Source organism: Myripristis murdjan, chromosome 18, assembly GCF_902150065.1.
Source record: "Myripristis murdjan chromosome 18, fMyrMur1.1, whole genome shotgun sequence".
Taxonomy (NCBI): Eukaryota; Metazoa; Chordata; class Actinopteri; order Holocentriformes; family Holocentridae; genus Myripristis; species Myripristis murdjan.
In genome coordinates this window covers 25,277,249-25,304,483 of record NC_043997.1, presented here as the reverse complement: position 1 = coordinate 25,304,483, position 27,235 = coordinate 25,277,249, and the positions used below count along the sequence as shown (strand labels likewise).

Here is a 27,235-nt window from a genome sequence, read left to right as displayed (position 1 = left end):
GTTACAACCAAGCTGCCATGAACTGGGAAGCAGGACTGATTGTTTGTTCACTAACCGAGTTTGAGCTCTCCTCACCCTCTAGTGGTCAGAAATCGCTTACTGCAGCTTTAAAATAACTTGATTCTGAAGGGGCTATTGGCTCATTGGAGCAAAAAAAAAAAAAAACAACGATATAGAAAAAAAAAGACTAAAGAAAGACTAAAAAGATACAGTGTTAATCATATTACATATACAAAGTAGCTATTCATGAGAAACAGCCATGTTTGCCATTTCCAGATTTGCAAGTCTACAGAAGTTTACAGTCCAGTATGTCACTCAGTGTTCACATTATCAGATATATAGACTTTATCCCAGTAAACCCTACTTTTTGACTGACTCTAGTGCCATTGTGGTAGGCAGTGTCTTGGTGTTGGTCCGCTCAAAGGAACACTTGAAATGTTTCTTGGTGCACCCCAGAAGTGACGAGCCAGAGGTTAAAAGGTGTTCCTCCGTTGCACAAACTCACTGTGAAGAACTTTGACTGCGCATTCAGAGCAAACAAACTTGTGGGTGAGATATTTGGCCACAGTCATTGGCTACAGTTTTGGGAACCTTTGTTTTTCATGAGATGTGTGGTTCAAACTGTATTCCTCTGAAATTCAAGACAAGCCTGGGTGAGTAAATGATACAAACTGTTTAGTTTTTGGGTGAACTGTGCCTTTAAGTTGGTCAAACAGGGCAAACCAACATTGTTTCATTTAGTGAGAGGACAGGATGCCGTTCTTTGTTGCAGGCGAGCAATGGATAAAAAAAAAAAAAAACACCTATTAAAACAAACATAAAAACAATGTAAGACATTAAACTATTAAAAGTTTTCGGAAATCAAAAAAACGAACAATTTAGCAATTACAAATTAAAAGAGCACAGATTAAAATGGGGAATAAAACTCGGAAAAGGCCAGCCTATTAAAATGTGCCTTCATGTGTTGCCAACGGATTCAGCAGAGCAGACTCTGCGGAATGAAGATGGCATTCCCCGGCTGTAGACGGACAATGAGCACCAGGAGAGAGACCCATGAAAATCTCATCAGGTGGCAAATAAATGAAATTAACCTCCGCAAAAAAAAAACGCCTCAGAGAGAGGAATCCCTCTTCCAGGACGTTCTTGATGTGCATCGGGCGCCAAGAGTGGGCAAATAAAAGTTTAAGTGGAACGTAAACATAACACAGTCGGTAATCCTTCTATTTGTTTGCTCGTCAAATCAAATCATCTCCGGTCATCCACGGGTCAAGATGCTTGTAATCCTAATCTTAACTTAATCTGTCTTCATCAGGCTTCCTCCCACTGTCGTAGACATACCTGCCAAGTCTCTGCCTTATATGGTTCCCTGACCAGATGCCTGCAGACTATCATCCTTTCCCCTGCAGAAACGTCCCTTTAAATGCCATATTGGTTCTATATATCAGTTTGATGTTAGTGTTTGCTGTGGTCAGCCAGATGGGCTTGGCCTGCCCTTGTTGAGAAAATCCAGTCATCTCCGAGGGACAGTCAACTGCAGGACTCCTTAGTCATCCTTATACCCAGCGGTGGACCTCCTTGTTACTCCCCGTTATTGTAACTCTATTTTTAGAACTTTATTTTAGGTGTCTCGGTCAGCTCCCATCTTCCTTCTATTTATCCTCCTCTTTTACGTCTCGTTCATCTCCAAAACGAACTCCACCGCTTATGATTTATTTAGCAGGGTCTCGGCAGGTTTCGCCGCCGCCATCTGTCAGAATGCACCGGGACTCCAACACCTCAGCAGGACTCTTGTCAAGGGAACCCAGCGGAGCTCTCTTAAGTGTTTTACCCTCCTTGGAATTGAGCAACCGGAGTATTTTTAGCGTTTTGCGAAGCGGCGGTGTGATGGTGGAGACTGGCGCCGAACCAGTCCTGTGTTCACGTTTCAAATGAACGACTATGACAGTTGAGCTGCAGGAAGCTCAAGAATGACCCCCTTCTGCTCTCCTTCCTCCTGATCTCCTTCCCTTATCCTGCTCTCCAAATATCACCTCCCTTATTATAGCCGCTCTGAATTCCTCCTGCCTCTTTGATCTTGGGGCTTTTTCTTTTCCCAGATCGCTTTGATAGATAAACACAGAAGAACAGAGCAAAGCAGAGCAAAACAAAGAATTTTAAGCAGGGCACGTGCTTGTTCTCCCACTTGTAGATTTCCATCAAAATGCGTGGTTTAGATGGTTGATGAACCCAAATAAAAACATCTATTTTATGTCTTTGCATGCCATGATGTTAGTTGTACTCACATTTCCGTGACTGCACTGTCAACAGACTCTACAATGTAAGAACCAATAACTCTGTAGTGCCTGTTATGAGAGAATTACTGAATCGCTGAATTGCAGTAGCTGTTGTGAGTTTGCTGCATGCCGCAACAATGAAATGCCCGTCTCTTCTCTCTTTAACTGCTGAGGCATTTCTCCTGCTCTTAAGGGACAGCAAGTGGAGCTGATGCGGGGGGAATGACTTTCTTTTCAGCTCCCGCGTTAATGGTTATGTGCTTGTTCTGCATGTCCCGTAGCTGACAGCGATGGCAGCTTGTGGACATGAAGCAGCCTTTGTGCGCAGTGGAAAGACACATTAAAGGACATAAAAATACACCGTATAAACTTGTGACTCCTAATAAGAGGAGTTTACTTGGTTAATTATGAAAAAAAATGTTGTCGACAAATGTTATCTTCAATGCAGCCTTGGGCATGAGCAGTGACATTTCTAGGAAAGTTAAAATGCCACTGCTGTGAATACAGAATGATGGAAATCATTAACATTCCCCTGTGTGTGTGTTTGTGCCTTTAATACACCTCTAGCTTCAGCTCCCACTTGTTGTAGGAACAGTCATACATCTTTTTAAAGAACAGATCACGCAAAATACTAAAGAAAATATTTTTCCATCTCACCCCTGGTGCACATCTATGCACATTGTATACATCGATGCGCAGTGTTTTTTTTTTGTTTTTTTATCATCTATTTATCAGCTATTTATCATCTGTTTATACTGTAAATTTGCACATTGCCCACATCTATGCACATTGTATACATCGATGCACACTGTTTTTTTGTTTTGTTTTGTTTTTTTGTTTTTTTGCACATTGTTTTTTGCACATTGGGTACTTAGATCTTTAGATCTCGAGTGTCATCTTTTATTCTTCATTTTTTATATTCTTTATTTTTTATTATTCTTTATTTTTTATTTACTTAATCTTGTACTCTGTGGATACTGCTGAAAACTGTGAATTTCCTTTCCGGGATGAATAAAGTATCTATCTATCTATCTATCTATCTATCTATCTATCTATCTATCTATCTATCGTATATCTGTCCAGATAATTTCTGTGCGATTTGGTGAGGTTTCCAGCCTGCCATGACCTACTCATTTTCGGGCACCCGAGTGTAGTAGGGCTGGTTAGGTATTCTTTATCTGTCCACGCTGAATTCACACTCGGGGGGCGGATACGTAGATCTCTGCCTCTTTTCAACAGTTTGAGCTCTACAAACAAATCCCCCTCCAGTCCTGTTGTAATGAGGTGAGCAGATATAGACTGGAAACCTCACCAAATTACACAGATACTATCTAGATGGATCACTCCAGTATGAATAAGTTGGGAAATATCTTTACATATGAATGCTTTCATAATGAAAACAATAGCCACTGTTTTCCACTTGTGATTCTAGTGTCCAGAAATCATTTTGGACTAATTTATTCTTACATCACCTTGGGCATTTGGATGACCACATCAGTGACTGATAATGGATATAATCCATTGCTGGTGGGGATTCTAAAGCTGATTTGAATTATTTTGATCGTCGGTGCTAAAAAATGTAGCCCAGGGTAAGACATTTAAATGCAGGGACAGAAGTTATGCTCAAGCTGCTTTACAGTTTATTCAGAGGCAGCACAGACGGTAGCTTCAGCACACCGGACCTTTCCCGGAGCCCTCCTCGGACTGGCTTCATCCCATTTGACTGTGCTACTATTGGCAATGCACTGCAACCTGATACTTGTTCGTCTGTTTTTTTCTCTTGACTGTGAGTACAGACACTGTACTAAACCTACAAATGTAAGCATGCCCACAATGAAAAGCGACATTCAAATTGAAAAGCCCTTGCATGGAACACTGAACTGTTCCATGTCTTGATACCGGCCTCACGCTCGTGCAGTTTAGCCAGATCTGCCCTACACAATGCCGGGCTGCCTTTCCATACTGCTTTGCCAATTGATTCCAAAGGGCGACGGAGCTGAACCAAACCATGCCCTCTGGCAGCCCTCCCACACAGCTGCGACCCTATTGATTTCCAGCGAGATGCCACGCAGGCTGAAGGGCAGCGCGGAGCCCTGCAGAGCGCCATTCACAAAGTGTTAGCGTAATTTTGACACACAGTGGTTAGTGCAGGCGAACCGCCCTACGCTCCCTTTGAATGGTATTTGTTTGGGCATAATAATATCTTGGCTTGCTCAGCACACTCAGCCATAATGGATTAGGGTCTATTATTGTATATTCATGTGTGTGTGTGTGTGCCTGCGTGCATGGGCGTGTGCATGGTGTGGGTGAGACTGCGCTGAAAAAATATCGGACTTAGTCTCAAATTCAGGCTTAAAAATGTTGTTTTTCTTCAGCCAGTGTGGAAAAAAATCCCACTTGCTTTCAATGCTGTTTCACTTGTAATGAATTCACTTGTGTTTCACTTGTATTTTTCTGGGAACAAGGCAGAATAAGACACATCAGCCCATTAGGATCAAGAAAATAGCTTCACGAAAATTCTGGAAACAAGTTGATTAGCATTGCAAAAGTGGAATTGGGCCTATCTTATCCCACTGACAGATTTTTTTGAGCACTGAATATGAGACTAAATGACTTGGGGGATGGAGTTATCTTTTTCTTCACTTTTTTTTTTAACTATGTGCAGACTTTTTCTATCGGTTCTCTCTTTTTGCTTTAACTTCTAAATCTTTATTTTCCCTCTGACTCCTGACTGACTCCTTTCAATCCTCCTTGCCTACCCTACACCACTCTCTCACTCTCGCTCTCTGTCTGCCTTTCTCTCCCTTAAATCCCTTTTGGCACTGGCATACCCACCCACGCACCACCTCTTCCCTTGCCACGTCTATCACCCGCGATGGTAATAATCTCTTGTTGCCCCTCCTGCCCTCTATCTGTCCACAGAAGCTGCTCCAGCTGCAGAACTTCAACACCCTGATGGCGGTGGTGGGCGGCCTCAGCAACAGCTCCATCTCTCGTCTCAAAGACACGCAGGCCCACATCAGCGCCGAAACCAACAAGGTGCATTAACTGCCAAGAAGAGCTTCCTCCGCCGCCGATTTATTTCAGGCATCCTCACAGCCCGAACGTGGCCAGACAAACTCAGTGTGCAGTGCATGTTGTTGCACTTAGCAAATAATTGATATTGGATTTTACTCAGTGAGCCACAACTCTTCTATGTAGGCCGCAAAGAGCCTTATCTGCGATGACAGTAGTCCATTACTCCTACACACTGTGACTTCTTAGAAATATGAATTCAGGCCATATAACTGGAAAGATGAATGCGACAGTTGGGGGAGTTACAGTGCCTCATCTTGTTGGTTATATAAGTCCATCTGGACCAAGGGTTGCTCAGATTTTTTAAAAATTCTTCTGGACAAATGTCTGCTCAGTGTTCTGTTTGTCCTCCACCGTCCCTGCCAGCTCTCTCCTCTCCTTCCATCGTCCCCCGTCACCCGAATTAATTCCGTTCCTCCCTCCTCCGTCCGCCCCTCCCGCAGATCTTCAACAGCCTCATCGAGCTGGTGACGTCGTGCGGCAACTACAGCCAGTACCGCAAGCGCTTCTCCGAGTGCTCGGGCTTCCGCTTCCCCATCCTGGGCGTGCACCTGAAAGACCTCATCGCCGTGCACGTGGCGCTGCCCGACTGGGCCGACAAGGAGAAGACGCGGGTCAACCTCGCCAAGACCCAGCAGCTGTACGCCATCCTGCAGGAGCTGGCGCTGATCCAGATCACGCCGCCCAACGTGGACGCCAACACAGACCTGCTGAACCTGCTCACGGTTCGTGGACACAAAACACACATGGCCAGAGTGACTAATGCGCATTTTACCATGGAGACATGTCACCCTGCCCATTTTCAAAGCAGCTTATGGGGCAATGTGTGCCAATTTAACACCGAGGGGCAATCTTATACTTGAGCGTGAAGTGCATCAGAATTCAGAAACTATTCATTAAGCATCCAGGCTGCAGAGAAACAGGAGAAAAAAAGCTTTTAGAAGTTTAGACGGTTCATGGTGAGCCAGCATAACAGGCTGCCTTTTTTTTTTTTTTTTTTTGATACAGAGCCATTGTTTTGCTTTTTAATGGAAATTACATACAGGGAAATGTTTGCAGGGTAATTGGATAACCAAGAGACAGCTGTAATTATGGCCCAAGGATTTTTTTTTTTTTAAAAAACTATGTTCAATTTTCAGTCCCCTTGCCAGGAATTTGCAACCATAGCAAGTTATTTTCTCTTCATATGCCTCGCACAAGGTGGGGGAAGATTAAGTGCCTTTCAAAGGTCTATCAGACTCCCATTCTGACACATAATTTATCATCAATGCGCCAGTGTCATTTGCTGTATCTCAGCAGGAAACACTGCATAGAATCTCCATTTTAACAAGGCATTTAATTTCATATGAAGTCTCAAAATGGTATTGCGGCCACATGATAAATAAATCCTTTCTCCAGGTTTTCCCTCTCCTCTGCCTCACACAATCAGCAAAGTTGGAGATATCAGGGCTTGATTTCCTCCCTTCAGAAAAAGCCATTTGCTGCCATTCATTCTCGTACAATGTGAAAAACAGCCCCGGCAGAGATAGATAATCCATCACAGTAAACATAAAGCCCTCATTTGGGTTTGTCAAAGTCTCTGTTTTATCATTACTTCACGCCCAAAGTTGAGTGTTTTCATATCAGCGCCGCATTACGCTCCGCTCCGCTCAGTGTCAATCAGCTCATTCCCACAGGAAGAAATGGAAGTCTCTGCCAGGAAATAATCCCTCAAAAACACGTCGCCTTACCAACTTTGCTGTCACGTCCGTGTCTTTTTATTTCGCTTTTTGCAGGAAGGAGAGCAAGTTATTTTAAACTCGATTTGACACCTCAAGTTTTTTTTTTTTATGATAAAAACAATCAAAAGCAAGTAAATAAAAAAAAACTCTAATTACATAGGCATGCATTATAAAATAATTAGAGGATATTTAAACTACACATAGTGACACAAGTATTTTCGTTTGAAATTAATTAATTTTTTTGCTGACTGAGGGAAGTCTACTTTTTCCCAATTCTCTGAGACATTGATTTGATATTTGATTTGCATGAAATTATAATGGGGCTGCCAACAGTGAAATTGTCTCATCCTTGACAGATTTTGCTCACGTTCTCACTTAAGAAAAAACAGATTGTATGTCTCGAGGCTAGATTAAAGAACTCCTAGTATCCGTCTTTTCTAATGATGCAGAGGATGAACACTGTAAAATAACGAGACCACACAAAGCGTCAGACAGCACGTTGATTCTGCAGCTTTGCCTGTCTTGGGATGCTGAGTGAGATTGATCTCAACCACAATGCTGCGTATCCTTCAGAATAAAAGCTGTTTTTAGCGCCATTACCTGAGATGAAGTTCTCTCAGTCTCACCGCTTCAAAGTAAACTCCTGTGCGTTCCAGCGTTTGGCCTGTTTTTGGCAGATACGACGCTCCTGATATTGAGACGGAGAGCGCTCTGAGATTCGCCAATCCCAAGAGATCAATTACTGCCTCTGACTGCAGGTGTTCATGGGTGATTGTGACTGGCTTCCCTTTTTTTGCTGTGAAAATGAAAGAATACAACTTGACAGGTTTCGGAGCAGACGGGCACCTGGGAAAGGTTGCCGGACAGAGTCGATAACCACTTATCTTATGCTGGTGCTTATTGGGGTTGATTTATCTTAAGGTGTGCTTGGCTCGCTGCTCGGTGCAGGAAAGAAAGTCAATAACATCCTCGGAATAAGGAAAAAAGAATTAATGTCAAAGCTAAACCATGCGGCTTTACAATACCTGGTGTATTCAGTGACTTCCACCTCGGTCGAGTCGTATTCACTGATCTTATTATAGCATCCTCAGTAAACTGGGGACAATCTGCAGTGAACTTTTGCACAGAAATACTGTAAGCTCTGATAGATCTGAAGGCCAAATGAGACGAAAACAAGAAGAAAAACCTTATTGCCCTCTGCGCTTACCAGTTCAACTCAATAAAACACGGGAAATGCAATTATGGTAGAGAATAGCTCTGAGCTAAAGAATGCAGGCAACAATGAATGCGGTGGATGATTACATGTGGCACTTGGCTTCGCCGGCAAATGCAAAAATAGATCCCAGTCTTTCACCTGTTGCCATAGTATCACCATTGTGTTTACTAAAGATGACTACAGACAGTTCTCATCATGAATAGGTGTGTGTGTGTGTGTGTGTGTGTGGCCATTGTCCTTTGTGTTCGGTGTTTGGTACCCATCCTGCAGAAACATCAGTGTAGATACCACAGATTGTAGGTTTGGAATCAGAAAGCTCTGTCTGATTTTTCTTTGTTTGGGCAAAATCCAGTCATCCGCATGTTCAAAAGGAGCTTTTGGGGTCAAACGTTAAGAAGAGTGCGAGAGTTTTGTCAGAGGGAATGGCAGATCTTTGGTCCCGGTCTCACTGCACCCAGATAGAACCTTTGATTCCAGGGTCATGAAATATTGTGTTTTTATCTTTATCGTTTGTATCAGAAAACTCATGGATAGCTGGAATTGTCTACCAGGAGCTGATTATCCTCTTTCAGGAATGTTTCGTGGTGTTATGTGCAAAACATTAAAATAACTGGTTTGAGACTTGTCACGTGTTTCCTGCATCCAGTGGAAGGTAAATCCACCAACCCCATAAAAGCTAAATAGCTTGCCAGCGAACTAAATTCCTAAGATATCAAAATATGAAAAACATTGTAAAAGATATTTACAAATAGCTACAGTATACATATTCTGACAACAAACAAACAATAAAAGTCATGTGAAGGCAGTGTCTATTAAGGGAAAACAAGAATATGAATTCTCTTGTGAAGAGTAGATGATTTTGTTTCGTGTCCTGTCTGTGCAGGTGTCTCTCGACCAGTACCACACAGAGGAGGAGATCTACCAGATGTCCTTACAGAGAGAGCCTCGCAGTGCCAAGCCCGCGGTGAGGACCAGGAGACAGCCTCCTTCACAATAAAAGACAATATTTAACAGACAACTGATGGTGGCAAGCAAATGTTTATGTTTTACTTTACAGTTTCAAAACCCGTCTGAATCCACCTCAATAAATAAAGAAATGCATTACAGAGGGTCCTGTCAAATCCAAAAAAAAAAAAAAAAAAAAAAAAAAAAAAAAAGGTCAAGATTAGCTTTGGATGCAGTTAAAGACTCCTCCATTGATTTTCACCTTTGACTGAAAGTGAACAGGAGCTGAAACCATTCAGTTGTGCAAAAAAAAAAACAAAAAAAAAACTGCCGATTTTGACATTTTATTGTAGATCAAAGCTCCCTTGTTTTTCTGCTGCATGATATCAATGTCTGCCCCCCCGGGCTTGTCATTGATCTCACGGTCATTGATTTTTCATCATTACCAGAACTCCAGCCCCGCCCCCGCACCTGAGCCCAAGTCCAGCATGATTGACGAGTGGGCGGTGTCGGTGAAGCCCAACGCCGACCCGACCATCATTAAGAAGCACATTGAGAAGATGGTGGAGGTGAGTAAGGACCTGTTACTATAGTTACGAGGCCTGTGATGGACGTTTGAAAACCTCCGATTTTGCTGAAATGTTTAGTGGAGGTTTTCACCTGATGGCATGAGAGTCCACCGATTACATTATACTGAAAAACAGGCGTGGTAGTCTCTCACACTCACTTTAAAAACACAGTCACCAAAGTAGAGATACAATTGCAAAATTATTTGCTGTATTCAGAATTTTTAAATTTTTACATATATTTACAAAACTTTAATTAGTGGATGTAAAGGGTGCAGATGTAAACGAGTTTTTTTTAAATATCCATATGAGCGGTTGGAACAAGATAATCAAGTTATCTTGTGGATTTGTCGGCCAAGCTAAAAAGTCATCAGCACCTGATTCAGGGCTGAACAATATGTTAAAAAAATATAATCATATTGCGATTAATTTTACAGATATTGCAATTGCGGTATCCCTTTGAAGCCTGAGCAAATTGGCTTTATGTGCTTCAAAAACAAGGAAAAAGGCAATGAGCAAGAAATGCTGATGCTGGTCATTGCAAGAAATGACCCAGAAAACAAAAAAGGGAAGAAAAGAAAAGAAACAAGTCCTAACTTGAAATGAACCCTGACAACCTTCATGTCCACAGTCCGTCTTCAAGAACTTCGACACGGACGGCGATGGCCACATCTCCAGGGATGAGTTTGAAGCAATCAGGAACAACTTTCCTTACCTCAGCAAGTTTGGAGAACTGGACAAGAACCAGTAAGGGACAAACCCAACATCTGCAGATCCATTCACTAACTTGTGTAATCTCACACTCAAATTAATAGATTAATAAATATTAATGCAGGAATTAAAGAGGGTAAAGTTGCTCCACATGCTGTACAATACTAAATACATTAAAATTAGGATACCAAGAACCACAAGTAACATGGTGGAAAAGAGAAGTGATTTGATTTTCTGCCTTTTCACACATGCAGTTTCTTTAATTAGAAATAAATCAATATCTCAATCAGTTAAATCACCGTAAACTAATGCTGGCAGCCTGTTTTGGTCACTATCTGATGTTTTATACTCAAGTCAGTAGCAGCCATAAAAAGTCGGCACACCTCTCGACAGAGACACACTTTATGACCACAGCAATTCCCAGTGCAAGTAAACATGTCATCGCCAACAAATGATGTGGCCAATCAGCCTCAAGATGGATCACACCCAGGAGGGTCTGCATTATCAGTGATGTCTGAGATAACATGACAACACAATTATTTTTCTTTGTTTGGAGATTTTTTTCCCTCGTTTATTTTATTTTATTCCATTTTTTATTGTTTACATTTTTTTCTGTTTTTTTAGAGGTTGGAAATTGTCCAGATTTTTATTTTTTTATTTTATTATGTATTTATTTATTTATTATTCCTTTTTTTAGAGGTGGGTAATTTTCCTGATTTTTATTTTTCTATTTTTATTTATTTATTTATTTGCATTTTTTTTTTATTTGGATTTTTTCTGTAATTTGTGTCAATGTCATGATCATTTTATTGATTTTTTTTTTTTTTTAATTTTCAGGTATATAAAGTTTTTTAAAGAAATCTGGCGAATTTTCAAGGTTTCAGAGATTTAACTGTATCCTGCAGTTAGTCCAATCAGTTTAATTGGTACAAGCAGATGAATTTGTGTAGCAAGCTTGGTGTATTCTTGGTGCTGCCTTTACACACCCAAATATAACCTATGAACTGCAGGTGTACTGTATCAGCCATACCTGTATATTCAAAGCCTCCCCTGGTGTGATGCCACTCTGTCTGAGATCAGCTGCAGGTCAACTTTGCCTCCTTTCACAGAGACGGGAAGATCAGCCGTGAGGAGATGATAGATTACTTTATGAAAGCCAGCTCCCTGCTGAACTGTAAGATGGGATTCATCCACACCTTCACCGAGGCCACCTACGTCAAGCCCACCTTCTGCGAGCACTGCGCCGGCTTTGTGAGTGAACACCTACTTCCCCCAAGAGAACAGTAACCACAAATTGTAAAAATGCAGTGTTAATCATGTTCTGAGACACAAATAGCAACATTGTTCATTTTTAGGCTTTATTTTAATCTTTTATGTGGCGTGCCATCTGTTTGTACCTTACTGAATGTGCAACCTACCCGTGTGCAGGGTTATCGACATGTCCTGGTTGTGTTTGCTTTTTTGGCTTTCATTATTAATTGCATTGATTTGTCCCCTGACCCAGTTAATAGCACGTGTCACTATTTGTTTAGAAAGGTCACAGGTCAACTCTGGCAAAAAAGGCCAAAGCTATTCTCATGTGGAGTGCTTTTTGTTGTTTATCGTGCAATCAAACAGAATGGATTTGCATTAAAAACTAATTTAGATATGACAGCAAAACTGTTGACATTTTGCAATTTTTTTTTTTGCAAGTAAAATAAATTAGCTTGAATTCAAAAGTTTTGCTTGCGAATCCAAAACTTTTGATTTGCTGTTGAGCTGAATATGGTGGGCGGGACCTATGCTGAAAGATGTAAATCATGTCTCTATTGGCCAGTCTGGATTGAAGTGACAGCTTGGCCACATCCACAGTCATGATGTACTATTATTACAGGAGCGTGAATCAGAATGGCTACTATACTATTACATTACAACTGTGAATGTGGCAAAGCTGTCACTCCACTCACCGGCCAATAGGGAAGTGTCTTAAGTCTTTCAGTATAGGTCCCGCCCACTGGATTCAGCTCAACAGCAAGCAAAGCTTTTGGATTTGCTAAAAAATGTTTGAATTAAAAAAAAAAAAAAAAAAAAAAAAAAATTATTTGCAAACAAAACTTTTTGATTCACATTTTAAATTAAGTTGCCACAGAACTTTTTTTGATTGCAGTGTAGATATTTTTGCTCTCAAATCTAATATTTGATTGCAGATCTACTGTTTGATTGTGTCGCAAAGTAACAAAAAACACTCCATAGCCGCCGCTGCATAGCCACGTAGACTGTCTGCACTTCATTATTCGTCTGGGCAAACCACCGGCGCTGCATCACACAGAGAAACAGCTCTCCGAGGCTCCCGCCAGGTCAGGGCTGTGCCAATTACTTTGAGTTATGGCCACACAGTGCTGAGGCTGCATTCTGGTAAATATGGGACGGAGGTAATTGGGCTTGTTGACAACCCCTCCCGAACATAGCCCTTCTCTGTGTGGACGTGTGGTGCTCTCTGCCCCCCCGCCCCGAGGAGCCCCTCTGTTTTTCAGGACAGTGAGGACAATGAGTCAGCACTCAGCGGTAATGAGGACCTGAGTGGGGCCTTCACATTCGAATATAGAAACAGGGATGACAATGCATAAGTTGCACATGCCAGAGATGGTTCATACTCCTAAACAGAAAAATAGGTATTTGTCATAAAATTGCCTTTTATTAGTAGACACAGGCCCAAACTCGCACATATACACCAAGCTCTGGTATTTTCATACCGGGGGAAAGCAAGAATAGAGAGCAGGGAAAGATAAGCACTAGCAGTATGCTTGTCCCTGTGTGTGTGTGTGTGTGTGTGTGTGTGTGTGTGTGTGGCAGAGGTAGATACACCAGCTACTTCCTCTTCTGCCTACTTTGTGCTTTCCTCTTGGCTGCTGTTCAAAAACAATATTTTTCTGCAGCCCATTTTTCAGCTTGTCTCTTAACTCCATGATAATAACACAAAAAAAAAAAAAAAAAAAAAAAAAAAAAGAACAGATATGAAACAAAACTGAGCCGGGCCTCCTACAAACATTATGGAGTTCAGCGACCCCCTCCACCTCCCCCCAGTGTTTCAGCTGTATCTTCATAATCTTTCGTGGTTTTGCCGACAGCCACCTTTGGTCTCTTACGCTCTAATTAATGATACAGAGATCAGGCTCTCCGAATGCACAAAGTGAGGAGACTGCGCTGACTGTGAGTTTTGGCGTCTCGGGAGGATACGCCAAGCGCTGTTTTTTTTAAAGCTGGAAGCTCAGTGCATCGCTTGGTGATATTATGTGAGACTACAGAGCGCGATGCACAAGACTCCAGGGGCATTTGACAGTTTGGTTTGATCGAGAAGAGTACAATAGATCCGAGCTACACGAGCCTCTTGGCTCGCCTCCTACTCTTGGAGCGTTAATACAGCCTGACAAAGATTCAACTTGCCAAAAAAAATAGTCGCTGACAGTAGAGGGAATTGCTCTCGCTGGGGGGAAAATGTTTCATTATGCTCAAAAATTCCTTCCAGGCGATCTGTCTAGGCAATCTGTCCTGTAATCAAGCAACAAAAGCAAGCGCACTTACCATTCTTTTAGGGTGTGATCACACTTACAGTTTGTTTTCTTTGGTCCAAAGGATGAAAAACTTTAGTGCATTTTGGTATTTGGCTTGCTCTGGCTCCCGCTGCTCAATTTCAAATGAGCCAACAAAAGTCACATGAATTTACAAGTATTTCATTTATTTATTTGGTAACCTGTCATTCAGCCAGATTAGAGATTTTGGCAGTCGGGGGAGTCGGGACAAATCCGATTCCAGTCTCTACACTGCCAGACCTCTCCACATAGTCTTAAACTCTGTGTTAAAATCTTGCTTTTCTTAAAAGAAGTTCTAAATCTGCCAGTGGGACGAGATAATCCCACTTCCCGATGCAGTTTCACTTGTTTCAGGATTTTTTTTCTGGGAATAATTATGAATATGTTGAAACATGGTGAATAAGGCAGATCAGCCCACCAGGATCAAGGAAATTCTGGAAACAAGTTGATTAGCGTTGGAAACAAGTGGGATTATCTCATCCCACTGGCAGATTATTGCGTTTAGACTGAATATGATTGACTCGTTAAGATGGAGATTATTGACACAAGCAAGACATCATGGAGAAATAGCTGAAGATGTACAGGCTGTATTTTGCTCATGCTTCAGTTTTCCAGACATTCCTCAGCTCATCAGGTTGATAACTTGCTACAGAGCACTGCATAGAGGGTGTTAATCTTAAATTAGTGTAGCATCGAGGTAGAGACACCATCCTGTAACGTGAAGTTCATAAATATGATCCCTGGAAAACACCAGCGGACACGTGTCCTGTCCAGCTGTCTTTGAGGAAGACGCCAAATGCTACACCTGCTCTCTGATTGTAGGTCTCTCCAGAAAAGGGTGTTGGCTGAATGCCTGAGACTTGAATAAAGTGGCTGAGTGGAGAGGAAGATTTCCACAATATATGAAAGAGATGTCCGCATGCATTTCCCATAACATCAAACTATTCTTGGATTATGTTTACGGGAAACCAGGGACAGAATGAGATAAAAAAAAAAAAAAAAAGAAAAAAGAAAAGAAAAGAAAAACAGGCTGCCACTCTCTAAAACTCTGGTAGGAAGAGATAAATGGAGTTTGGTTTTGAAACTGTGTTTGCAGCAGTGGTGGAACAGCATCCGGGGCAAAAGTAAAGGTCCTCCATTCCAAACTCTACATTCCACAGTTCCAATATTAAATATATTTAATTATTATCGTTTCTGTCATAATTTTATTTTTATCCTTGCAAGAACTATGAGGCGACATTTAACAGACTAATAAAGACAAAATGTAAATAACTAAAAAAAAAAATATATATATACAGTAATAGTAGAAATACATAACCCTCTGAACTCTGATCTTCTTCTTTTTCTATTATTATTCTTAAAAACACTTAAAAATGGTTTCTTTGACCAATGAAGATGCAATTTTTGTTGGAAAAATCAATCAATTTTTTCAAAATATATGAAATATATGGGGGAATGCAATTAATAATAAATAGTAAAAAAAAAAAAAAAAAAAAAAAAAAAGCCCTTACAGTGCAAAAATATATCTTTAAAAAAAATAAAAAATTTTAAGTTTTTATAAGTTTTTATATTGCTAATGAAAGAAATAAAGTGAATTTCCCTCAGGATTCAAAAGCTTAAAGTCTTGCCTAGTGCAGCTTTAATGGTTAATTAAGACGTAACTGCAGGCAATGGATTGATCTGCAGTAGTGAGAGTTGGATATGTGAGCATGCAGTGTAAGGAGGCGAGTGCCAAATTCTGTTTCCTAAAGCCTCACAGTGATAACAAAGAGCTCCGCCAGTTATTTTCCACCTCGTGTTTGTAGCGCATTGTGTTTTGCCATCTACAGAGGTGGTAAAGGTCAGCCAGTGTAGGCAGAGCTGAGATGATAGTTGTGTTTAGGTGTTCTGCTAGTAACCGGCTTCACTTTGTTGTAGAGCCTCTGGCTGTGCTTTCAGTTTTCCAACGGGCTGTGTGTGTGTGTCTGTGTGTGTGTTTGTTTGTGTGTGTGTTTGTGCGTGCATGTAGGCCTACACTGGTTTGAGCATCCCTCACAGCGTCAAAGGATGGGTGCGTGCGTGTGTTTGAGTGTGTGAGTGTGTGTGTGTGTGTGTGTGTGTGTGTGTGTGAAGAGGTCAGGATATTTCAGATGTGCCAGGGCTGTGTGTGATCTCCAGTTCAGCCCTTTCATGTCATTGTTCCCCCACCGTCTGTGGGCGCCCTGCATCCTGCTTGATCTCCCTCCCCCTCCACCCCCTCTGTCTCGCCAACCTCCTCTCTCTCTCCCTTTCTTTCTCTCTCCTTCTCTCTCTCACACATCATCTCTCTTTCTCCCTTCGATTGCCTTTTTTTCCCACCTTGGCCAATGGGGGGGTGTCAAGATGCAGCACTTACGATTTTGATTTCGCAGTTTTCTTTGACATGTTTCTGAAAACCCGACTTCAAGCAAAAAAATTATGAGACGTCAGATTGTCCGACAGAAACGGCTCCTCCAATTCAAATGAGGGAAATCTGCTGAGTGGAGGCTTTCCAGTTAAAAAGTTGGCACACTGGCCTGAGTGGTCGGATTTCAGCGATTCATTAGTGAGGGAGCCAATCAAGATGAAGCCTAACTAGGATGAATTTACTTGAGTCGGTCTGAAATTAACGGGTAAATTGGGAATCGGGATTTTTGAAAAAGTAATTTCAATCACTCAAACACTATCAAGTCTTAGCAAAACTTCTTGGAACATATAATATTATAAATGGAGGAAGCTTCCTATAAGATGGGAATTTTAAATGAATTCATCCTGATGAATCTGACGGATGTGATATCTCTGTTTTCATGGAATTAAAAGGCCATGCATCAGTTAACACGCCATCTTGCCTTGTCCTTTTCCCTCTCTTTTTGTAGATATGGGGCTTCTACAAGCAAGGCTACAAGTGTAAAGGTAAGAAAGCAATTCCCTGTGATGTCCTCAGAGAGGCTTTACATAGCGTGAACAGCTCTCAAACATGAAGCTGTTGTCAATATAGAAACAACACGGCAACCAGGGCAAATATATCATGTGTTATATCCTTGGACAAAGCCCTGTTAACCGCTTGAATGAGACCTTTCAACTGTGACCGCGCCGCGCACAATGCAGTGATGTTTGGCCTTTCGGCTCTCTCAATAGACCCGTGTTTGAAAAAGCTGTCTCGTTTCACAAATGTACAAACACACAGGCAAGCCCCATCAACAGCTACCATCACACCCTAACACACACAGCTACCTCCTGCCCACTCTATCTGCAGGCATATTTCCCCCTGGCAACATTATATTACTTATTTTTCCATCAAACTGCAAGGCAAAAGTTATGGAAATGTGTGAAATGTTTTGAAGTGTGGAATGCAAATACTGCAAGTTGTTGATTCCATTTGCTCAAAAAATTGATTTTGCATCAGAAAAGTTGTTACTGCTACTTGGTGTCCAAAATAAAGAAATGCACCGGACAGTATGATAAAGTGATGGCCATGCAACTGCGGCATGGCACAAAACACACACATCGGCCCCTTTTTCATTACAGGGTATCTACTCTATTCATTTCAGCTCAACCTGCTTTTTGCGGCTTTTCATTAGGTAAAAATTTGGGATAATATCGGGTGCCAGATATTACTTTTGGAACCATCTTCCAAGTGATACTAAAATGTGATGTGAAAACTGCAGACCAATGATTGCTCAAAATTGAACGGTGAGGCCCGACCGGTCACTGCTTACAACCAGGAAATACAAAAAGTGACACTTGTGCAACATGTGTTATAGTTGTTAATCTATCCATGCAAATCTCTTAGCTACACTAACATTGTTTTTGTGAAACAGCCATTTGGAGTTGTTCGTGTTGATTTTTTAAAAATAAAACACTCATGTGGGGCCCTGGTAGAAAAGGGAGGAAAAAGTAGTCAGCGCGCCCACAAGCGATCTGCAGGGTTTTGCCGTAAGGGGATACGATCTGCAATGGAAACAAAATCCAGAAAAGTAACTGGTACCAAAAGTGCATAGAGCCGAGGCGCCTTGATTTGTAGCGATGATGTTCACCGAGTGTGAACTGTGATGTTGCAGACTTTGATATTACAGATCAGTCTGCACTTTTTTCTTGTTTTCTTTGTTTTGTGTTTTTTTTTTTTTTTTTTTTTCTTTTTATGTGTAGCTTTTAGCTTGCGCTGCCTTCTTGACCAGGACTCCCTGGAAGACGAGCTATTGTATCTCAGTGGGACCTTCCTGGATAAATAAAGGATAAATACAATAGCACAAACCTTCGCAGGGCATCTTTATTGGCAGGGTGTATATCTAAAGACATACAAGAGGACACAGTGAGTGGGAGTGATATTGACTTAACTGCCTCTTTTGTATGGCGTCGGAGCGATTCCGCAGGCCCCACAGGGCGTGTCATCGCCTGCTTACTTCCTCATAGCAGGCATGGAGCGGCGGGTGCTGTCCAGGGTGCTGAACCAGAGCAGGCCTGGCTTTTGTAATCCCAAGACGAGGGACTTTGCCACTATAAGTAAACTTGATACATGGCAGAGAGAGCACACAGGCCGACAACATTTGTAGGTGGTTGTGGTGGGCAGATCTCATCCAAACAGCACCATGCAAATGATTGGGTGCATGTCTGCCAGGTGGCTTGAACATGTCTGATTTTTTGCGTCACATTAAGTCAGAGTGAAAATAGCCCCTGAAATGGCTGCTTTCTACGCAGATAAAATCTCTAACTTTCTTTTCTCCATTGTTGTGCTCAATATTATCCACTTCTATTGCTTGAATGTAATTCACTAGTGCTAAATCGATTACTTGCAAGTTGTTGTCAAACATGGTGTTCCATAGCAATGACAAAGATGTCAAAGCAATGACATTGACCTCTTGCTATTCCTGGTGCTAGTGCACTTTGTGTTTGAGCAGAAGAATGCCTCCTATCTTATCATAGCCTATTATTTACACTTCAAAACTTTTTTTGTGATATTAATTTGCTGTATCAAAATACATTTCTAATGAAGTGTATTTTGTATATTTTATTTTGTATTTTATAGAACATTATGTGAATGGAAATCCATCTATTGACAAACACGCCCACATGATTTCTGCTGACCCACATATATGCATACAAGCGTACACACACATATGAGCACACACAGATCCATGCCTACACTTGTACTTTGTGCTTTGCAGCATAATACACACATACAGACGTAGACACCAACTCCATATGCACCTGAACTCTGGACTCTGCTGTCTCCTCTCCACTCTGCGGAGCGTTTTTCTCTGACAGACTGACTGGGAGTGTGTGAGCACTCGGGCTTGTTCCAGTGCATTAATGAGACCAGAGGAAGTCAATGAAATCCCCCTAGCCATTCATCCCCATTACCATTGTTAGCCCATGCTCAGAGAGGGAGAGAGAACGGCAGGGACATAATTGAAACGAATCACCTACTGCAGTGCAGAAGTGAAGTGTCTTGAGAGTAGCCCTTGTGTGTGTGTGAGAGAGAGAGAGAGAGTGAGAGAGAGAAAGAGGGAGAGAAAATGAGTGTGCTGTGGGACAGAGGAGAAGTCTGCCACGACCAACTTTGCTGATGCTGATGTTTTGCTGGAAGTTGCAAAGCCCCTCCTAATGACTGAATGAGGAGGAAGGTATGGTGCTGTCATGATACTAGTGCTTCTCAGACTGATAGCGAGATTAAATTTAAAATCCAAAAAAAAATCAATACTAATACGATACCACAGCAAATAAGAAAAAAAATCATCAAGTGATGTGGTGACAGATTGGTAGAAACTTTCACACAGGGGTTTTGATGTCGGCTGGGTGTCTGTCTTTGTCAGCTCTCTAAGTAGTTCTGTATTGATTTCATTTACTCCTGGCACTAGTTTTGACAAACAGTTTAGGTGGGGTGAGATTCAGTTCGAAAACCTGATGGACTGTAGGTTTCTGTCGCCACTTTTCTGCTGACTGCTGCAGTCCACTTGCAAGAGCACTTAGGCGCTGTCTACTGCTGTTCCTCCTCCTCTTTGAAGCTGCAGCATGGTTGTACTTGAGGAGGGTTGTTAGTGTGAAAGAGAAGGATGGACCAGTACTCCAGACACTGGACACAGAAAAGAGAAACATAAACAATTGCATTCGATCTTTCACTTCAAGTCCTCTGCAGAGAATTCGTGAAAATCTTCTTCCTCTTCTTCTTCATCTTCCTAGAGAGGGAACATTTTGATGTCTCTGAAAACCCTTTATACCCTGTCACCTGCTGTCTGTGGCCAGGCAGGGATGGCTGGGAAATTGTGCTACTTTAACCCAGGTGGCATCAGTCATCCTTCATTTGGAGCTAAATGGTGCTCAATTGTACTTTGACAGAATATCAATAAATTTTACCCTCTCAAGAGGCATAATCAAATCACACATATTGTTAGTGATGCTTATAAAGTATAAAGTAAAAATTTCCTTTGAACCTCACAAACATTATGGCAAAAAAGAAAACAAATACAAAAACACTAAGACATGTTAAAGGGGAAGTACACTCCTTTTTCTTAAAGGATCAGGCAGGTCAGGGCACTAAAGTTCCCTCTCAGAAAACTGAGCAGAAAGACTAAACACAGGTGAAAAAGCATTTCTCATTAATAGGGTCTACTATACATTGTGTATAGTATATATGTTTTCATTCCTAAATCCCCCAATATACCTGAATGTGGCTTTTCAGAGGCAATTTAATGGGCATGACTAGTCGAAAGCTGGGTTGGGGCTGTCAAGGTGAAGCTGGTAGCTGCAACAGTGGAGGAAAGAAGTAAGAAAAGAAAGACGGTGAATATCAACACCTTTTTTTTATTATCATTGTTGTGGATTGCCTTAGTTCTCTGTGTGCTTCTTTGTTGGCTGCAGTGTTTTATACTGTAGATGCTCCTTACCTCAGGCTAGATGCTTCTTCAGGGGAGACATTCATCAAACAAGATGAGTGATGAGGCAGGATGTTGACAAACTGAAGGGGAGGAGGGTGGGACATGCATCACACTTCCTGTTTTGAGAAGAGAATTGTGGCTTTAAAGAGTAATTAAATCCCCAAACCAAATTTGAGCAATGTCTGAGATCTAATGATGAAAAGTAGGGCAATGGATTGGCCATCTGCTTTTGGTGGTGGCCAATTCATTGCCCACACGTTGTACTCTGAAGAAGCTGATATCTCTTGGCACCAAAGATCAGCCAACAGAAGATGGCCCATTCAGCACCATACTGTTCACCATTAGGTATCAGACTTTACTCAGATGGGACGTGGGGGTTGGTTCCTCTTTAAAGGTGACATCATGACCCCAGCTATTTTCAAAACTCTTTGTGAAACAGTTAGAGTAATTCAACACTAAATCACACAGAAAACATCTACAGCACTGCCCTCTAGTGGCTGAAACTTTAAGGCATGTTGCACCTCTGACCACACCCAATCAGTGACGTGGCAGCAGATGTTAGAGCAGCTGTCCGTGGTAAAATACCTGCGGTCGTATCACTGAGTGGGTGGGGCCAGAAGTGCAACATGCCTGAAAGTTTCAACCCCTAGAGGGCAGTGCAACAAACATTTTCTGCAAGTGCTGACTCATCTTTTTATCTTTAAACAGAATTGTAAAAGGGACGTATATGTGAAACCATGAATTAGTAGTTAAAACTGAACTATAATGTGTTTCTTTGCTTAATAATGCTATTATTATTTGTACTTAACAGTTTTTTAGGGGAAAAAAGAATATTATTACTAATGGATTATTATTAAATTGTTCATATTTCTATTTTTTCTATATTCCTTGTTTATAGTGTTTATATTGCTTGCTGCTATTTATTATCTGTTTATAATGTAAATTTGCTTCGTATTTTGCTATCCACTTTGCTACTGTAATGCTGGAAATTTCCCCACTGTGGGACTAATAAAGGAATATCTTATCTTATCTTATCTTATCAAATATTAAGATAGCAGATAAAAACGAGTGACCAAAAAAAAAAAAACAAAAAAAAAACAAAAGTGCAAACATTAAATCTGTTCTGTTTGTGGAATTTTGAAAAGGACTCAAATCATGAAATCATTGGAAGGGGTCTTTAATCCAATGATGCTGAACTGGATTATGTTGAACACATTTGTTGCAAGTATTAAATATTTACGGTGTAAGAAATAAATATTGAATTAAATCCTTCACAGTGATACTGAACTAGTATTGAAATTTTGGTGGGTCTGGTGCATGACAGCACCAGTGAGTCGTGTGTACATGTGCACCAGTTCTTTCAGCTCACATATTATCTCGCTGCCTTGCTGGATGACCCTGCCGTTCCTCTCCTCCCAGACTCTCCCTGTTTGACAGAGCTGTTGTCAGGCACAGTCAGCCTCACCGTGCGTATGTGTCAGTGCTCATGTATCTGCACGCCGCGTAGGACCACTTACCTGTCACCTCTGGCTTTCCCCCTCGCCCCGATGTATCTGTTTGCGGCCCCGCCTCTATCTCACCCTCTCCATCTCTCTCCATCCCCCACCCTCTCTTTGGCTCCTCGATCTCGCTTCCCCTCTCGACAACTCTCCCTCCCGCCGCTCTCCCGACGCTCCCGTCCTCTCCCCCTCTCCCGGAACCTCTCCCTGCCCCCTTCCTTTCCGGCCCGTGTTGATGCCCTGGTGGTAGCCTGCGGGGTGAACTGCCACAAGGCCTGCCGGAGTCGCCTGGCGGTCGAGTGCCGAAAGAGGACCAAGAGCATAAGCCACGAGGCGCCGCCCACCCTCCAGGCCCGGTCCTACAGCTTCCCTCCGCCTGCTAACACCCCGCCCAGCCTCCAGAACACAGGTGAGGTGCACCCATAAACACATAGCATTTTCACTCACCTGTTGGTTTTAATGGGATAGCCTGGTTAGCCTGGGACTTCGCCACATATCATCAACCCCTCTTTTTCAACTATAAACTGAAACTCAAACTCATAAAAAGCAAAATTGTATGTTTTTTCTGTGTTTCTTTTCTAAATTACTGTTCTCCACACCCATTCTCTAAGAATAGAATAGCTTAGAAGGATTTTTTTTTTCCCCACACGTTTTCACCACATCATTTCACCACACCGGTTGAGCCACTGCAGCACTCCCACTTTTTAGTCGCAGCCTTTGTCCTCCTCAAACATTCAGAACAGTGACATTTTGAAAATATTCCCATATAATGGCCTGTAATTTGCAATGGAAATGTAATTGGCCCTCCACAGGAAGGCCAATGACTCATGGATGCAGTGTTTTCATCAGGCATTAGAGAAAGTGGTACCCTGGTCCGTTCTGTTTTTACATCAGTGCAAATCTGCTTGATCAGTGGCGTTGACAGCGCAACAAGGCAAATGCACTGGCTTAGTAAACAGAGAGAGATACCACACAACTAACCTTTCCCTCTCCCTTTCATTCCCTTTCAAAATATTTCCCTTTCTCTCTGTCGCTTTCTCCCTCCATCAGTAATTGCTGAAGAGGACATAGAGACAGTGGAAGAAGGAGTGTTTGATGTCCATCTATAACCAGGTGAGAGAGAGATTTAGTGAGGCTGTGAAAGAAAAAAATCCACAATCAGACACCCTTACATTGTTAAATATCACCAGCCTGCGACGTTCAGTGCGTTGCTAATTTGTGATGATGTGTTGTAACTGTGTACCCACGTTCCCTCAGCCTACTTTATCTACTTCTCCTAGACCTAGAATGGCTTTCTGCAACCCCCAGAAAACAGGCATGAACGTGTTGCCTTCAGTTAAAAGTGGGTATAGAGGCATATGGATAGCTGTAATGTGTGATCATTCAACTGTGGCTTATATTTCTAAATAGTTACAGCCACACCCCTCAAAACACAACATGACTTGTGGCTGCTCGGTATTCTGATTTAAGGCTGCAAGTAAAACTGGTATCTCTTCCTCTTCTATGATGGGTTCCACTGTTTAAAAAAAACAAACAAAAAAAAAAAAAAAACAGATTGCCACAACATGGGTCCAAAAATGCAAACTACATGAGCAAAAGCTGTTTTAGAGTGAAATTGAATTTTGGTAGATTGTTGGGTTGTGCAGTTACCTGTACTTTACAGTCCACATGGTGGTGAAATGCTCCCCTGGGCTGCTGATCCACAACACTGGATTTTTGTCGGTTCACTTCCATGGCACAACAAAACAGCTCCTACAACAACACTTTCAGTGCATTAATCAATGAGAACAAAGTAGATTATGCCAATATAAAAAGGAACAAATCCTGGTACCCATTTTTTGTGGAAAGTAAAAGTCTCTTTCCTTAGTGTTGTCCTATTTGAATTGGAAAGTAGATCCTGTGGGTCGCGTCTTCAGGAAACTTCAACATGGTAACCTTGTGACAGAAAGAAGCAACCTAATTGTAGTGATGGTGAAACAAGGCTTTATGAAGCTTGAACCTCTTGGAGGGTCTTTGTCACACGGGTGACATCTGCTGGTAAAACAGATTTTCAGATTGTCTGTGATGTGAAGATTATCTAGCAGCTGGCAGTCTGACTCTGTGGTTTTCATTTCTTGATTTTTCTCGTATGAAATGCCTGTGGCCCTGAAATAAAGTATAGACTGATGGACCGGTGATGTTGTTCCTCATGTTGTAAATTGGGCTATAAATGAGGTTCACAAGATTATATCCAAGGCAGAGGGTGCAGTGGGGCAGTGGATGTGCCAAAGTTCAAAGCTCCACCCGTCGAACTGAGCCACCCAGGTGAATCTGTCTGAATGAAGCAGTAAAAGTGGTTTAAACGCCATCAGTCATGTGTTTCTTTTTTCGGGAATGAGGCAAGCTTCGGCACACTGCTTAAAGAAAACAAATCCCCTGTCAGGTTTGAAACATGCCTCAGAGCCACAGAGTCAGAGGTAACATCACTACCTGGTAGTGCTTTCATAAATAACTATAATTACTGTACATGAAAATGTTGATTGGCCTAATCTGCTTTGTTTGCATTAGTGTATGTGCTAAATGTGTTATTTGGGAGCTGTTTTGCCACTATATAGAGGTGTATGAAGAGACATGAATACAGTATTGTGGATTATCAGCCGAGGGGAGCACAGAGCAACTAATGAGGAGATTTCACCACCATGTGGACTCATATTAACACCCAAGTCGCTATAAAAGCAAACACTCTACCAAAGTTCAGTTCTGCAGTGTAAAAATATTTTAAACATCTTCCTGTGCTGATTTTAACATTTAAACATGCACAACCGTAAATATCATAGTCATTTTATATATCTCAGTTTCATGTGTATTTCAGAAGGCCTGGTTTTGAACAGATGCATGATGGTTACCAGCCCTCTGTTGCAGAGTCCCTTCGATGGCTGGTGTGCAAAAGGCTGAATCAACTGGTGGGAGCCAGAGGCTGAGTGTGCTGCAGTGTGTCAGTTTAATAGCCCCCAAGACTGAGAAGGGGAGGACATTGCACTGAACACAAGCCCGGTTACCTACATGCTGCCACACGGTGGACACTCACTGCTACTGCAACAGCAACTTCCCTCCACTTACACATAATGAATGTGACGAGAAATGTGAACTCCAATGGAATGTCTTTGTATGTGACTTTCTATGTAAAATCTCTGCATTTTGGTTAAATGTCAACCCAGAGTGTTATACTGTAAAATCATGTTAAGACTTGCTATATTAAGAAAAAAATCCACATAATTGTATTTTCTGGATGGAATTTTGAGGTCATGTCAGTTTATGGCTTCTTGTTGATTACACTTTGCTGCAGATTGGATCAGTCGATGTAATAACCCTATGTTTCCTTAAAATATAACAGAGGTGCTGTTCTTGCCAAGAATGTAAACCCGCTACTCAGACTAAGCTACTGTCTTCTTTTCCTGAGAGGCGCAGCTTTTTATTGTTTGTCATCTTGTTTGGAAAAAAAAAACATTTCGATGGACCAATTATAGGACCAATTTTCTTGTCAGAAAACAAACAAACAAACAAACAAAAAAAAAGACATACTCTTGTGGATTTGTAATAACCGTCTGAAATATAATGGCAAAAACAACCATCTTGCCGACAAAAGAAACAGCTGGAGTGACAGTGTGGACAGTTATAATTAGAATGGACTAAAAACACTGTCACTCTCAGTGTTTTTGTCATGTTTACCTTAATATCAGTAACTGTACTATGGTTATTGCTGTGGTGTTGTTTTCAGTATAGAGTACTGTCTTGTACCAGTGCACTGATAGATAACCTATCCTCCTGCAGTACTATGAATGTAGCAGACACAGTAAGACTCCGCTGTCAAATGAAAACCTCAAAATGTATCCAAATAAACGGCTTGACAGAGGAGAGCGCTAAACCAGCTAATATGTCCACTGATGCCTGCAGTGTTTTTAAAGGATATATATTTATTTTTGAATGGGTTTCATGAGCTCCGGCATGCTGAGACTGTCAGTAAGAATGAAATAATCAAGAGAATAACACCAAAACTGGAGTAATGAGCTTTTCACTTGACAGCAGTGGAGAAAAGATATTACCCTGAGAATCTATTTTGATGCGAGTTGTATTTTGCTGTTTTATCCTGCATGCTTCCTCTTTCACGGCTCCACTCTCTGGCCAGATGTCTCCGTTGCTGAGGATATTTTTAATGTAGCACGCCAAGTTATCATTTATTTAGGAAACATGAAAACCTGAATGCCAGAGTGAAGACATCAGTAAATATTTCTGTTGCTTTGTGCCTGTTGAGAGATTTTCAGACTTCAAGTGCCATATTGTTAACTGCTGGTTTTGTCCTTGACTGAGGTTCCCCGCACAGCTGTCGCTACTACTTCATTCTTTTTGGTATTTTCCAAATAGCTGCCAGTCTTTATGTGTCAGCCTTTGCTCAACTTAAGACTATTTGTTGTTATTCTGTGACTGAATCTTTCAGGCTGATATCAAGCTACCCCTTGTGGTCCACAGACAGTTCCCTCAGTATTAAATGCGGCATCACTGTAATGTGTGTTTTTGCTCAGAATTCCTGTGAGAAATAATGATATACAACAAAAAAGTGTTTTTTGTCTTTTGTCTTCCTCCAACAATTCAATCAGCAGCTGTTGTTGCTGCTGTTTTGCAACCTTTTAAAGGAAAAACCGAGGTGTGATGTGAGTCCACACGGTGGTGAAATATCCTCATTAGATGCTTTGTGCTCCCCTGGGCTGCTAATCCGGAGCGGTATATTTGTATCTCTCCATTCATTTCCAT

The 27,235-nt window shown here is 41.6% G+C and overlaps 1 protein-coding gene across 4 annotated transcripts in view; it reads left to right on the top strand.

Moving 5' to 3' along the window:
- The window catches only part of LOC115376568 (RAS guanyl-releasing protein 2), a 44,784-nt gene extending 17,753 nt beyond the window's left edge, over positions 1-27,031 (top strand). For 2 of the 4 annotated variants that reach the window (XM_030076237.1, XM_030076239.1), the window contains 10 exons: positions 5,196-5,312; positions 5,792-6,073; positions 9,169-9,249; positions 9,680-9,799; positions 10,428-10,543; positions 11,617-11,758; positions 16,950-16,986; positions 22,698-22,856; positions 23,498-23,560; positions 25,349-27,031. In XM_030076237.1, coding sequence (XP_029932097.1) covers positions 5,196-5,312; positions 5,792-6,073; positions 9,169-9,249; positions 9,680-9,799; positions 10,428-10,543; positions 11,617-11,758; positions 16,950-16,986; positions 22,698-22,856; positions 23,498-23,556 — 1,113 coding nt within the window. In that variant the 3' untranslated portion in view covers positions 23,557-23,560; positions 25,349-27,031. Of the gene's footprint in view, positions 1-5,195; positions 5,313-5,791; positions 6,074-9,168; positions 9,250-9,679; positions 9,800-10,427; positions 10,544-11,616; positions 11,759-16,949; positions 16,987-22,697; positions 22,857-23,497; positions 23,561-23,727; positions 24,004-25,335 lie in introns of those variants that run through there. The other 2 variants (XM_030076238.1, XM_030076240.1) reach the window with 2 other exon arrangements.
- Positions 27,032-27,235: the final 204 nt, after the last annotated feature.